Genomic DNA, 16,332 nt, shown 5'->3' with positions numbered 1-16,332 from the left:
AGATGTTTTCAAAAACAAAATTAAAACACATCGTATTCAATGGATAAATGAAATAAAAATGATTTTACTTTATAAGTTGAATTTACTATAATGGTTGTAATCTACTTCAGTAACAACATACAGGCAGTGACTGTAAGTACGACGCAAGAGCCATTAACTGTATTGTAAAAAAAAATTGTAATGAGCTCATCACAGAGCGAGACTCGGAGATGGGGGATTCGTGGTGGGGAATCATTGACCCGCTACATTACAGCTGCTTGGTATAGCTGGTCCATACTATTTTAAAATTAGATATTGACTTTTTTGTTTCTTTTTGCTTTATCTTGAACTGTGTAATTGAGAACTAAGTGAACACGTTACATTCATTTACTTACTTTTAAGTTTTGATTTTTACATAAATAAAGATTAGAGATTTTATATCTGCAACTGTTTCTTCTCTCTGAAACTCATTAAAAAGTGATAAATTTTTATTGAAATCACATGTTGAGTAAAGAAGTTAATAAAATTGCATAAATAGAACTTAAAACCATTTAAAAACAATCACATTTGAAATAGTAAAACTGAACCTTATTCTACTGAAATAACAATAAATATTCAAGCAAATAATAAATTTTAATGTGTTATTGTTTTAATATGAGGAATTTCCAGAAAGTATCCGATATTCGACGATTAATCAGCAAATAATGTTATCAGTTTCAGCATGCAATATCTCTGTACCTCAATGCTTACATGAGAATAGATCTCAGTTATACCTTTAATAAGTCAACTCAGTGTTCTGTTTTTCAAGCTTTGGTCACTTTTCCACCTAAAAATGACGGAACATGAATTAAAATTAAATTTGCATCAATTTTTTATTCAAAGTAGGGAAAACGTGTATAGAGACGACTCAAAGGATCCAGCAAGCCTTTCATGGGGAAGCCATGTCCCCAAGTTCTGTGAAATTGTGGTTCACCCTTTTTAAAACTAGCCGTGATTCGGTTGAAAGTGATTTGCATTCTGGTCAGCTTTCAGAAAGGTGAAACACCCGAAAACATTGAAGTACGCGATTAGAGATAAAAACTGACTATCGCTTAAAAATTAACAAGTTAGGGGAGGATTGGACATACCAAAAACATTGTTGCAGAAATTCTGTCCGTAGGGTTTGTGTTTGAAACAAATGATTACAAAATTCGATGCAAATTCAGTCCAAAAACAGAAGACCAAAAGAAGTGACATTTTGAAGTTGTACAGAACGATGATCACAGATGCCGACTTCTGGCCGTTCGCGAAATTGAAATCCTCACTCTTAAGAACCAGATTTCAAACCGTTGAAGAGATCAATCTGATGGTGGAGCTAATGGCAACCTCAGGGGTGGACTTTGAAACTCGATGTTCAAAGTGGGAGGAAAGTTGGAAACAAGTGTTTATTGGAGAGTACTCTGAATTAAACCAAAAGTTTAGTTGCTATGATTAAGCTAGTTTTTCAGTAACATCAAAATATTGGATACTTTCCTGACAGCCCCCATATGGAAGTTATTGCAATATTTTCAAGTATACTATTTAGTACTATATTAAAGCTCATAGTACCTAGTTGCATGCAATGTGAGTTGTAATTAAAATATACTTATTTACAATTGTTTTGCATGAGTTATAGTTTATAGCTGCATTATATTAATGCATCTATACATTCGAGGCATTATAAAATATTAATTAAAAATTTGCTTATTGGTTTGCTAATTATCTAAATGTGTTTAATAAAATAGTTACAAACAGTAAATAAAATTTAATTTGACTACTAACATAACTTTAATACTAGTAATTGTAATTGGTTTTTTTATTACCGTTACTGTTATCGTTCTGTTACAACTTGTTACAACTTACTACGGTTATAAAGATTTAAAAAATCTATTTGTACTTATTCCGATTTGTTTACGACAACATTGGTACGATTTGAAATTATAAAGTTTACTGTATTTTCTATTGTAATTAGTGACAAAATTGCAATCTTTACTAACTTAATGTGTTTGAATTTCCCTACGATGCAACGTGTTTACTAGTGATTATTATTTTAGCTAACAAATCAGCAGCATCTGATATGATAAAAGTGCTTATCATTAATTATGGGATCTAGACTGAAAATCTCGTAAATATGTAAGTATTATTTACATTGTTTATATACGATAACAATTTCATAATCACTAAATTGTCTCCGAACAACTCTATATTGCAGCTAATGCGTATTACAGTTATTTCTGCCTATTATGGAGTACTAAGCTTTTTATAATTTGTACTGCCTGAGCATTAATCGACAGAAATGAATTGAAATGAAGCTCCCTCAAAGTTAGTGGTAACAGATCGAGCTACAAAATAACTTTTATGAGCCATCTTGGAGATGCCTTTAGCTCCAAATTGAGTCATTTTCGAACTCATCACCGTTTACGTAGGTATAAAATTAGTTTCATTCACTGCCGTGTTTAAAAACTTAGAGAATACAATGACATAATGATATTTATAACAACTATACCACCTAGATTTATAATATGAATGTGAAAGCCAGAATTCAATAACACTTTTTAATTTAACATAAAACTATAAGTGTTCATCATGATTATTTATAAAATTTCCAACACCTTAATATAAAATTTAAATGTTTGTATCCGTAACATAATAGTAAAAGTGAAACGTTTCCTTCTCTAAGTGTAACAAAAAATTTTGAATAATTTCTAATCTATTTTACATAACATAATGGAGCTGTTTACGTGGAATACATGTTTTAATTCCATTTTAATTGGAATTGATAACAAATTTTAAACAATATTTCAATGCTGTAAGCCCTGCTTTAAATTAACAGAACATTTCTCAAAGATAAAAGAACATCCTGTAGCTGAACTAAATTTTAACTTTTACAATTAACTAACAGACTGAACTTTATATGAACTTTGACTCTGAAATCTTCATTATAACTACCACTCAAATATCTATTTTATTGTAAAATAAAAGTTAAATTACAAGACACAGTTTTCATTTTATAAAATTATATACATACACACGCATATGTATGTATATATGTTTCCAAATGTGGGTAAATAGCACTAATGAAAACACCACTAAAAGTTTCAAAATACTGATAGTATTACATGCATTATGTTTAAGTAATTCAAATATAAAATTACAATAAATGCTACACAAATCAAATTTCAGGTAAAACTTCTTAAAATTATAAAAATAACTGATTTACCTTTTAATAAATTTCAATACATAAATATTACATCAATTTGTTGTATTTCCTACAATGTAATTTTGCTGAGGCCATAATCTATGGGGTAGAAACCATTAAATACTATAGACTATAAAAATTATAATTAATCAATTAATATAACTATTGGTATTTATTTCAAATAACTGTTTCACATGTTATATTAAAGCTTATTATCCTAATGTTATTATTAGACGTACCTACTTAACAACGATTAATTAGGCTTATTACAGTGATAGAAACTTTAAGTTGGTTGAAGTAAAAAAATTACAATAGTATAAAAAAAGAATGGGAATTCTAAATATAATAAAATAATAAATACATTTTTGAGAGCTAAATTATAAAAATCTTTTTTTACAAAAATTACAAATTAAATTAGAACAAAAATGTAAAAGTTAATATTTTATAAATTTGATCAACAAATTTATATAAAAAATTACTAATAACTAAACCATCATGCACAACTTTTATTATTAATCAATAAAATGCACTTATAGGAATAACTGCAATAACAACAAACAACCAATGTTCCAGACATATAAGAATATTATTTTTATAAAAATAAGCCAGATTTTCTAAAATATATTCATGCTTAATGTTCTTTAAACCATTAACCGTTTAATAGTTTGATTACAAGAACCGTCTAATGGACATGGTTTGATTAACACGATAAAGACACAGGATTCACATATAAAATTAGTACTATTGGAAAAGGCTTCCTTTAAGAGTAACAATTCTGGGTTATTAATATTCAACCACGTAAATATTGTGTTATTTACTTTAGACAATGATTTTTCTCACTAGTTTGTTGCACAAGTGTAAATTAAAATGTTTGCAAAAGAACCCATTGGCAACAGCACAGGTAAATCTAATTTGCCTTCAGTTCTACATACAGTTCTGTTTTCCCCTATTTTAACTGTTAAAAAACTACCACCGAAATGTAGACTATAATACTTGATACATTTCATCTGCTGGACACAATATTGCTTCCTATATTCTGTACTTTATATTGCTTACAATCATGTCATGTGCAATGTGTTTGAAATGTGGTAGTGATTTCTATCAACTATTTTATAACTCCTTTTGAATTAGTTACTGAGAATAAATATTTAATACAATCATGTTGTTTTACTTTATTTTTGTCACCAACTTTTGTTTTGTGAAACTCTTTTCTCTCTCTTTGAAAATGTTTTTTGTGAAACTCTTGTTTTGTTGTTTTGCTCAGCCAAAAATTGTCTAAAGGACAAAACTTTTAAGTGACTATACAACTTTAGTAATTAATGTTTAACTTGGGTGATGTAACTTAGAAGGAGGGCAGGTTAGAATTAAACTGAAATGCAACATGCTTTCGTTAAGGGCATTATACAACATTTTATTACCACTAGTACTGCAGGACATATTAGAGCAACCAAGAGCTTGTTCAAAAAAAATTTAAACTGAAAGAAGATTCTTGAACAGAATATTTGTAAACGCGTAATGAAATTAAATTTGAGTGGAATGTACTGATAATTATGCATGGTCGTGTTAGGAACTTCGATAATCGTGTACAAACTATTGTATCATGCTGACTAATTAAAAGGGATCCAAGCATGTCTGAAATCAGAAGAAAATAGTAAATTACAGACAGCAAACTACCATTCTATACCAACTTGTCTCTAATTAGTACATTTTAGTAAAGAAATTGTGATGTGAGAAATTATGGACTGTCTACGAGTGTAATCCGCTACTCTTTGTTACTTAAATAATATCTGTGGATACAATCGAAAGAGAGGATTTTATTAACTCAACAATTGCTATCCTCAAAGTATCCTTCATACACAGCATTAGTTGTATCATAAATTATTCAGAAGTGATAAACCAACTGAGGGAGTCAAACCGGTGGATCATCTCAGCGAACAGTTTGTCTCTGAACGTCCGAGTCGGTTCATCTTGTTACTGGTTACAATGAGCTGAGTAAGTAATCAATGATTCTCAGCAAAACAAGAGAATAGACGAGGGAGAGTACGTTGTAAAGTAGCAGACAGAGCAGGGTAAGGTCTGAAAGAGTCACTGCCGAATACCGGTAGGGTTACGCGGTTCCATTTATGACAGGACCGTTGGCATTAAGGTCAGGAGACGGTACCATCGGCAGGTTGGCCGCACACTGGAAGTTCGCCTCCTCCAAGTCCTTCTGGAGCTGAGCGAGCGCTGGACTCTGCTGGACGACTCCCTGCACACTGGCAAGCACCTGCAACATTCCATTCTTAAAGTAAGAATGCAATTCATGTTTACAAATGACGCTTTCCAGCTGTACAGATTTCAATTTACAGCTGAACAGTGCTTAGAGTGTTACTGCTAGAAGATACCATCTTGGATATAATTTGACTTATTTAATCAACTTACTCAGGCAATCTGTTAACACAAGTTAAAATTTACTATGTACTTTACTATTATGAGTGTAGAACGTGCCATAGCGCTGAAATAAGATCAATCAGATTGTAGGGGAAAAAATATTATGAGGACTGTAAGATCAATCAGTATTACGAGGCAAGTTTGATAAGACCATGCAAAGTTTACATGATAACATCGCTGGATGGTTTATATAGGCAGTACTGTTTCTTGGTGAAACATTCAACAATTGTCAGCTTTATTGGAATATCAGGCATTCATTTGAATACTATGATTGATGAAGAAACAAGAATTTTGGTTGTTGATACAAAATTATTTTCTGACAGACAATTCACCTTGGATAATTAACTCTCTTCACCCCAGCCATTATATCAAGTGATGTCCCAAAAATCCCAAGCCTATTTTAGACTAAATGTATACGTTTTGTAAACAATTCATAACTAGGTTATTTTTTAAGTTATTAATCCAATTCTTTTTTTTACTTCTAATAAAATTTACTTTACAGAAATATAAAAAAATAAACAAAAATGTAATATCTTGACATTTTTTTTTAAATTTATTCATATACCATATATGAAAAAAATAAAGATTTCAAGTTAGTTGATGAAAACCATATAGCTAAAAATGTGTGATACACAAATATCTATTCATTTTATGTTAATTTATTTCTTAATCTAAGGAAACAAAAATATAGGCCTAATTATTGCGTAACATCAATTTTTGTAAGGACTTGTCATTTTTCTTTTTTGCCATTTCTCTGCATGTAAATGTATCATGAGCTTTGAAATTTATAGTACTTAATATTAAACGCATAACCAAAGTTATTTCTGATACACTAATAAAAAGGGTTTATAACATATATTTTATTCAATATTAAAAAGACTTTGTAATACAATATTCGCATCAATCAATCAATAATTTATTGTCAGAACACAAAAGTGTATAACAATGTCATCAGTTAAAGGATAACAACAATCCCATACTAACGTATAACTATTAAATACAAATACATTTAAAAATGCATCAACCCTTTAAATACGTGTTATTATTTACTATATTCAAGAATAAAGTCTTTGGTCATTTTGTAAGACATTGTCAAAACGGTGAATATTTTGTTTAATAGAACTAGGGCCTAATTAAAAATTACAATTTATACGGTCTAGTTGTAAAAATTAACTAAAAAATGTATCAAATACAGTGATTGCCAAAGGACTAAAACCAGGTTAAAAGTTACCCTATACATCAAAGTACTCACTTACACTATACAAGCATCTTTCAGTTAACCATAAAGCCGCGTTTACACGAGGCCAGTAGGCGGGCAGGTTACTTGGAGCAGGCAACCTGAGGCCAAGTAACCTGCCCCGTGTGGACGACCACACTTGTAAAATCACAGGCAATTTGCCTGTCCAATCAACCTGCCTGGTAGGTCGACTTGCACGAGGAGTAGACAACCTGCCCTCCCACCACTCGAAAACAGTACCTGCCACACAGCCCTGCCTTGCACTGACGCCGTGTGGACAACTGATTGATGAGCAAGTGAGCGAATATTGGTGACAAACAGTGCTTTATTGGATGTTTGTTTATTGTTTAATTGCTAACTTTTTATATATTTGTGTAATACTGTACTAATTCAATGGCTCCACGTTAGACCGAAGAGATGACAATTAAGTTTTTGGAACTTTACAAGGACCAGCTTTGCTTATGGGACCAGTTTTCTGAACTGTAAAAGAACAAAAATGCACGCGAATCTGCCCTTGGTGAAATAGTTTCCGCTATGAAAAATTGAAGGGTTATGATATAACTGAAGCTAAATCTAAAATAAAAGCTTTACGAACAGATGCACCACTGGTATCTCTCCCTTAAGCCACTCTCTCACCCATAGTTTTTTCTTTTCCAGTTCTTCCAATAGTATTTCACTGGATTCACTTACAAATTCCAGTATAAAGATTACGCGTAATTTCTTGTACGTCATCATAAGATAACACACAGAAGATGCACTTTCTGCCACTTTAATACAACTTAATTAAACACTGGCTCGCTCACAACTAAGTCTAAGTGGACAGGGTCAACGGCAAGTCCCCAGTACAGTAACTTGCGTCAGGTTACCTGCTCCAAGTAACCTGCCCGCCTACTGGCCTCGTGTAAACGCGGCTTAACTGAATAGTGATTTTAAACCTGTTTAGGGACATGCCGAGTTACCTTTGAGGTCACTAGGTAATGCATTGAATAACTTAATGCCCTGACATATAAAGCTGTTTGAGTGCAAGAGTAATTATATCTTTTTTGTAACAATATTAGGCCTATTCCTTGTTTCATAGCCATGAATATCAGTTATATGTTGAAAAGCATAAAGGTTTTCTTTAATGTACATTAGTGTAGAAAAAACATACATTGATGGGAGGGAAAGAATGCATAATTTTATAAAATATGGTCTACAGTGAGTCAAATCCGGCAAATTGCAAATAAGCCTAATGATTTTTTTTTTGCAAAACAAACAACTTATCACAATTGAAAACATCAATAGAAAATGTTTTCAGAAATGTCAAGATAGCTACCACTCAAATCGCCATCATTGCCCACGCTTGTAAGCATTACACTAAATATTATCATCCAATTAGAATAGTTTGAAAGTGGTTTCAAAATTTGGCTTTAGGTGTACATGTTACCACAACAGAAATCGTTGATCAAATCCATGATCTGGTCATGGGTGACAGATGAGTGAAGGTATGCGACATCTCGAGTGAATGGTACATAGTATTTTACATTATTAATCCAATCATTTCAATTACAATATTCATCAAAATCCCTTCAATACTTTTTTGGTGATAAAAAAAAAACCTAGATGCACATTACCTCTAGTGCAGAATCAATGGCCTGGTACTGGCGACGCACCTCGTCCATGGCCTGACTCCAGTTGTCCGTGATCAGCTGTTTGGACAGACAAGCCTTCCCCAGCTGTTTCTCCTTCTCGTACAGCCTGTCCGTCACCTGTCACATACAAAATTGTGACTGTAGCCAGAAATGTAAGAATTTATGAAAAAGATCAGTTTTTTTTAAGGATAAAATGATAAATTTGAATTTTAAAAAATACTAATCTGTAAGCCTTTCTTTTTTTTTCTTTCACTTCAGACAAAGCAATGAGAATCTACTGATGAGTCTGTTGGTTCAGAGTGTTGAGTAAAATCATTCAGGCTTGTTTTCAAGCACTATTTGTGTGTTCATAATAACTAAGTCTGCTGCGGTGTTCCCAAAAGCCCAAGACATCAGAGCAAGTGGAGATGAAAACACAGGAGAGGAAATCACAATAGATGACGATACATCCTACTACTAATGCTGTTCAGGACATAATTTGTTTACTATGATAGGTTAAGCTGAATCAAAGTGTGCCAAATGTTCGCTAGATTTCTCAAACCACTGCCGCAGCGTGCTGATGTGAGCATACCTTCCACGAGATCGCTTAAAAGAGTGTTAATAGTAAGCTTTGATTCTGTAACAAGTGACCCCCTGTTAATCCATTACTGGGGAACGGGAAATGGACTTGTTCATTTAGGAAATAGGACAATGTCCTACAAGACATCGTATGGTAGGAGAAGTTTTGTTCTCTGATCGGTACATGGAACACATTTTTCCTTTTTATTAACATTCGCTCTTTGGTTAGCAAAGAGTTTGAAAATAAATCATGTACACTTAAGCAAAACAGAAGTTATGAAGGATATGGCAAAGCCTCTTGGAAATCATCAAATCGGAAATCCAAGCGTAAGACATCAAAGATGTCACAGAAATTTAACTCTTTTCTTTTGGAATGGATGATCCTGAAAACTTCAAGACATGGATGATTTAATAACAGTCCAAGCTCTCAGTAGTTTACATAGATCTAGAACTCGCCTAATTACCAGGTTGAAAATGAGGGAAAGAAAATGACTTGTTAACAAATAATCAAACAAATTAAATGTTATAAAGCCCAATCATTGGATAGAAGACTAGGTGTGGATAACATGAATCCAGTAAGACCACAAACACAACACCAAACTAGATGAAGCACAACCTAAATCAATGTCAGAAATATTCAAAACCTTCTCCCTGCGTTCTCAAGTCAAAGGTAATTGTAGTGTTCACTAATGAGAACAATTGGCAACAAAGCTCTGGTGTCTTAAGAGTGTCTTGAAATGAAATGAAATGAAATGAAATAAAATTTATTTCCACAATCTTCTTATAGGTACAGAGATTACAAATGCGTTTGCAAATTTTTGTTAACAATGAAATTTTAAATATTGTAATTTCTTAATATATATTTGTAGGAAATTAGCCTACATGGGCAAGCAGCAGCCTGTGCGTAGGCTAGAGACGCTATCTTTTACAGAAATTAATGTTAGTTTGTTTTGCCGGGTATGGTTCAGACGCAAACGAAAGAGCAACAATAACAATAATAAATTAAATTAAACAAACCGACCAAAAAATTTATATATAATTTATTTGAAATAGTTATCACTTTGAAATGTAGATGAATGACAGATGATATCGGAGGGGGGAGGGGTGAGAGAAAGGACCAAGGTCAAGCCCGCCCATATTCTGATAAGATTAGGGCCTCGGCTCCCTCGAGGCCAATCTGTAGAAGGAAAAAATTAACGTTTTTCTTAAAAATTGAAATTGAAGTTGATTCGAATAATTTGAAGTGACTGAAGTTTTTGCAAATGTTTCTGAATAATACATGGGAAATATAAAAGGAATTTGTTATTGAAAATGATTTAACTAACCTTGTAACAGGTATACCGACATTAACTGCATGCCTGGTATTATAAGAATGTGATGTTTCTGGGAAAATTATGTTGTAATATTTATAAATATGAATTAAAAGATGCTTTATGTACAACTGTCGCAAGGAAAGGAGTGAAGATTCGTGAAAAAGAGTGTCAGTAGGATAACGCTTATTTTTCCTTAATCCTGCTTTTAAGATACATTTTTGTGTTATGTAAAGGGGCTCCAAAACTGATTTTAATGCACCGCCCCAAGCAATGTTACCAAATGTAAGAAGAGATTGGACATAAGCGCAGTACGTTATTTTAATTTCCTTTTCATTTAAAACATCACTTAATCTTCTGAAAGCGAAAATATATTTTCTTACTTTTGCTTGAATATAGGCTATATGATCAGACCATTTAAGGCGATGATCGAAAATTACACCTAGATATTTGTAACTTGTAACACGTTCAATACTTTTACATCCACATGTTAAATTTGCAGAATTGCCGCATTGATGAATTCTCAAACTATTTAAATTGTAATCTGAATTATTGTTCAAAGAAATAGGTAGAAATTTTGTCTTAGATATATTTAGTGAGAGAAAATTTTGATCTAACCATTTTTTTCAAAATCATTAAGTCGTTTGTAGCCTTTTCCTGTACTTCCATCCAGTTGTTACCAGAAATAAAAATTAAGCTGTCATCCGCAAACAAAAAGAGTTTTCCATACAGATTTAGTTTAGAAATATTGTTTATATATATTAAAAACAAAATAGGTCCCAATGTACTACCTTGAATCACACCATAATCCACATTTTGAGGATCACTGTTCTCTCCGCAGATGGACACAACCTGTCGCCTCTCGCTCAGGTAGCTGCGGAACCACGCTAGCGCAATGCCGCGGACTCCTATCATTTCTAATTTTGTTAACAAAATAGTGCGATCCACAGAGTCGAATGCTGTTTTTAAATCCAAAAAAACAAGCATGCACCTATTATTTTTTGAAATACTTTTGTTTAAATCTCTGTTGATATCAAATAATGCGTCATTGATACTTTTGTCCGGCCTAAATCCATACTGACACTCACTTAAAATGTTATGGTTTTGTAAAAATGAGACGAGTTGATCCTTAATTGGCTGAACTGGCTGATCCGAATTGGCTGAACTGAAATCTTATTTCACCAGGAGAAGTTAGAGCTAAGGCGACACAACCTGAGGACCAACAGCTTAAAGGTGACTTGCGTACCACCATCAACAGCCAGGCAGGCAAAATGCTTGCAAGGACAGGACCGCTCAGAGAAATCGCCTATCCAAGCAGCAGCTACGTTTGAAATTGCCTGATAACCACTGTACCATTGACAAACTGGCCATTAGCAACTGGATGAAGCAGCAGAAGCAACTGAATCGAGGAGCAAATATTGAAGGAGTAAAGAATTCTAGCAGTCTTGCCCTAAATCACCAAAACCCAGTTGCAGTGGAAAATTTGAAAATAAAAAGCTCAAAAAGACTGGCTACAGCTTAAACCATGGTAGAATGAGGATAAAGTTGGATCTGCTGGCAAATAAAGTCATTAAATGATTTAAAAGCTTCAGTTTTGATCACATTATGTCAGACTTCAAAGCAATCTCAACATTTACGTAAGCAAAAAAGCAGATGGTAGAATGAAGAAATAAAACAACTTGGGACAGCCATTGGACAAATCTCATTCCCGCTGGTTTATATCAGGAATAAAGCCTCCAACAAACAGGATAAGATTGGAGTCTTCACTTGTTAAGATTGGAGTCTTCACTTGTTAAGATTGGAGTCTTCACTTATTAAGATTAGAGTCTTCACTTGTGTAATTACAATGATAAAAACCAATTATATTGGTCTCATCTAGCATAGTGGAACAAACTGATGGTGCATTATCACTCTCATATTGGTACAAATATTGTTACTGATAAAAGAAGATGACAACTACTATAAAACTATTAACAATTTTGTTTTAATATTTATTTATTTTCTGTAAACTGTAAATGTCAGCACCTCACGCACGCACACACACACACACACGGAAAATTCAAAATAATTTAAAAACTAAACTAAGCTTGCTTGCTTCCCAAGGCTTATTTTACAATTACTATATCTGCAATGCACAGCCTAAGTTACAAATGGACAAGCCTTATCGTTTACATAACACATAATTTTCATTGCAATCAATATTTCGAGATACTGTTTTACGTTATTACAGCACAGCTAGTTTACGTAAATTATAGTTATTAACTAAAGTTAAAAACAAATATGATATGTACAGAGATAATTTAAACAATTCGGTGCTTACATCCAGATACGAAATGTGTGACTGAAAAACGTGTAATTTTCCTACACAATATATGAAACGGACTTCAATCGAATAAAATATTTCTATGATACAAAACAACAACATGAATAATGATATTGCAGTGCTTATAAGATTCGAAAACTTCCCCAAATGCGGCTAGGAAAAATAAAAACTATAACTACGTGAGTAGAACAACGCCTGGTTGGAGGAAATGGCTGCTAACTAATTTGAAAAACATCAAAATTTCATGCAAAAATTATTTAGTTGGCAGCACCAGCCTACTAGCCGTAGGACTGCCAGCGCAGCGCAGGCAAGCCTTCAAGCGCAGGCAACTCATGAGCACACCTAGAATAGAGAAGACAATCAATTACCGTAGCAGCCTACTCTACGACTGATAATGTACTCAACTCACTTCAGTGCTACTAATTGCCATCACGCATCTTCTTTACTGTTCCCCAAACGCACCTACGTACACGCAACTATCAACTGCTTATGTACACATTATGTTACAGACAGAGAATTACAGTAAAGCAGATTACAAAGCTGTCATCTGCGATGGAGCAGTAGTAACCATCCAAATGCTTCCAGGTGCTTTTTCAATTCGTATTACATATATGCAGTATATTAGGACGATTATCAGTAAATTCTTCCATCAAAATTATTAAATTGAAGGACTCATTTTTTTAATTCATGATTTTTCATAGTAACCCAACATTTTCGCTTTTTTAATATTTTACATATATAAGTCTATACATAGAAATAACATAACATATCGTACATCTAGTATGCTTTTCATGTGTTATAAATCTTATTTGATAAAATGCTAATTCCAAGAACTATTAAGTTATGGGAAACAATGCTTTTGATAGTGTTTTACTGATTATGTTAGCCTTAATTAAGGATGTATAAATTATAGAATATAAACAATTTCATAAAATTAGCCTACATTTTTACAGAAAAAATTAAACTGACTATGCATCTTAAATGTTCAACTTAATGTTAAAATGTGTCCAGTGCAAAACTTTTTCCCAAAATAAGGGTCTTATAACGTAAAATAAATAACTGTCAATGTAATGTCTTAAAAAATCGCTATTTATACTATTTATGATATATATATATATATAAACTTCCAAAGCATGTATATATATATATATATATATATATATACACGTTTTGGAAGTTTTCCAGTGCAAAACTTTTTCCAAAATAAGGGTCCTTTAACATAAAATAAATAACTGTCAATGTAATGCCTTGAAAAAAATCAATATTTATACTATTTATATAACATATATACACACACTATGTACACTTTTGAGTTGTTTGGGTTTTGGCCCAGCAGCAATTTGGTATGACGATTTTCAAAGCAATCATTGCCGAGAAATAAGCCAATATCATAGACAGAATTTTCATTAAAAGTGTCTCCATATTCAATCTTAACCATCAAAATTCTCAAACTATCTTTCTTAGAATCTAAATGTGGGAATCTGTTCACATTTCACTGGATCACATTCATTTAAAGCTCCAGCCTAGGCAAAAAAAAAACACACCAGAACACTGGTTGAATGTTGTCTTGCTGTATGGTAAAATTATTGTGAAGACATAAAAAAATTAGAAAAACCCAGCTGTCCAAACAAGTATAAATGCTCAATAAAATCAGCAATAAAATTCTAGTAAAAGTCCTTAATTGTGATTTATGAATAAATGTTTTGATATTTAAATTGTAATTTTAAAAAGATAAATAAGATATACCGGTATTTACTAACAACATCCACATGTGAAATTTAGGCAAAATTAATAGCTGGAACATTGAAAACAATATTGGTAAAAAACTATTTGTGCTAAAACAATGCAACACTGCATCCCTTTAAAATTTTTGATTTTTAACTTAATGTGGCTTTTAAAGACAAAAATAACAAAATGTATATTAAAGAACTAATTTATAAAACCAATACATGTATTTTAATCAACTTGTGGTTGTCACTTCCGATTATGCTAACTTTTTTTTGGTGTAGTATTAGAAATGTGCCGCTACACCACAGAAACAAAACAAGACGGTACTCCTGAAATGGTTTTTTAAATCCATAGTTTCTGGTTCAGAGATTGGAGATCAATTAGCATTAACTTTGTAAAAACAGCTGACTTGTAACCAGTAGATGTCTTAGGATGTCAGTGAAAACAGACAAATTCTCATGGATGGCAGTAGGCAGGCATTAAAAAATCTAGCATTGAAAGATTATTTGAAATTTTTTTAACTACCGAACCCAATTATTAATAAAAACAAATATATATGAGGGCTATCCAGAAAATAGATTTTATTTCGCTCTGTAGCCGCTAGGGGTGGAAATATCGCAGAAATTTCTATGTCAGGGCATTTCACTGTTCAGTGGATATCCACCCGGGCTAGTGAGAGATTACTGACGCTCCTTTTCGTTTTAAAAATGTATGACGCAATTGAAAATTCCATTAGTTGTGAAGTGCGGTTAGTACTACGGTTTCTGTTGGCTAAGCACAATAAACCAATTGAGATTTATCATCAAGTCTGTGAAGTTTATGGGAAAGATGTGATTACTGAAGGTGTTGTGTGTCAGTGGTTCTTTAGGTTTAAAAATGGCCGTACTAATGTGCATGATGAACGAAATGGACGGCCAAGCATTGTGACAAATGAAATTGTCTCTAAAGTCAATGAGAAGAAAGAAGAACGTGTCGATTCACAATAACAGAACTCTCACTTAGTTTTTCTCAAATTTCAAAGAAATTTATTACACAAAATTGTTAAGCAAAAGTTAGGTTACTATAAAAAGTTAGGTTACCATAAATTTGATGCAACATAGGTACCGAAAATCTGAACAGAAATTTATAAAAATTAGTGTACGGCTGCTTAATTCACATTTTTGGACACTTACGAAAAAGATGGTGATTTGCTGTTTGATCGAATCTTTACGGGAGACGAGACTGAAAATTTAGTATTTTAGTGTCACTGTGTATAATACAATTTATTCTTGTACTTTATTTTTTGTGTATATCAAAACATAGTCTATTTTCTAGATAGCCCTTGTGTATTTCAAAAAAGAAATGTTACAGGCAGCTTTGTAAAAATTTATTTAATTATTACATTTTACTTAAGCAAAGCAAAAGTCTGATAAACTTCCACATGCTGCATAGAGTTAAAGGCAATAGATGAAAATGAAATGGATTCATCGTGGACAAACATATACCCTCAAAAAACTTTATACAATATTCCTTATGTAAGACATTTGGTAACTGACAGATAGAACTTTTAAGTAAGAACTCTTATGAGAGTAAATTAATTATTTAAAAATCAAATTACGTTAACTTATATAATAAGTATTTTTTAATAGAGTTCTAACATTGCATACGTGCTAAAACCACCAAAACCATTCAGACTGTGCTCATTTTAAATGTATGATTGTTCCTTTAGGGAGATTAAACAGCTAAAAAGTGGTACAATGATGCATTTGGGGCTCATTTTCAAAATTCTATAACAGAATCAACTGAACTAGACAGAATTTTGAGAGTATGTTAGTTAAGGGAAGTATTTTATAGAGCATCACTGCAAAAATTCAAAATTTACTATTCAATTTTTTGGGATGGGAGAATTAAATAAAAAATGTTAGTTGAAACAATGGCTT

At 32.4% G+C, this 16,332-nt stretch overlaps 1 protein-coding gene across 1 annotated transcript in view; it reads right to left on the bottom strand.

The window, feature by feature from the left end:
• Positions 1–3,087: 3,087 nt before the first annotated feature.
• LOC124367791 overlaps positions 3,088–16,332 on the bottom strand; it is a 41,117-nt gene continuing 27,872 nt past the window's right edge. The window contains exons 10-11 of the mRNA XM_046824905.1: positions 8,477–8,611; positions 3,088–5,462 (exon numbers count right to left, since the gene is read on the bottom strand). Of these exons, the coding sequence (XP_046680861.1) occupies positions 5,304–5,462; positions 8,477–8,611 (294 nt within the window). The 3' untranslated portion in view covers positions 3,088–5,303. The remainder of the gene's footprint in view (positions 5,463–8,476; positions 8,612–16,332) is intronic.

The sequence above is a fragment of the Homalodisca vitripennis genome, chromosome 8, assembly GCF_021130785.1.
Source record: "Homalodisca vitripennis isolate AUS2020 chromosome 8, UT_GWSS_2.1, whole genome shotgun sequence".
Taxonomy (NCBI): Eukaryota; Metazoa; Arthropoda; class Insecta; order Hemiptera; family Cicadellidae; genus Homalodisca; species Homalodisca vitripennis.
The sequence above is the reverse complement of the archived record's forward strand: the minus strand, read 5'-3'. Positions and strand labels throughout refer to the sequence as shown.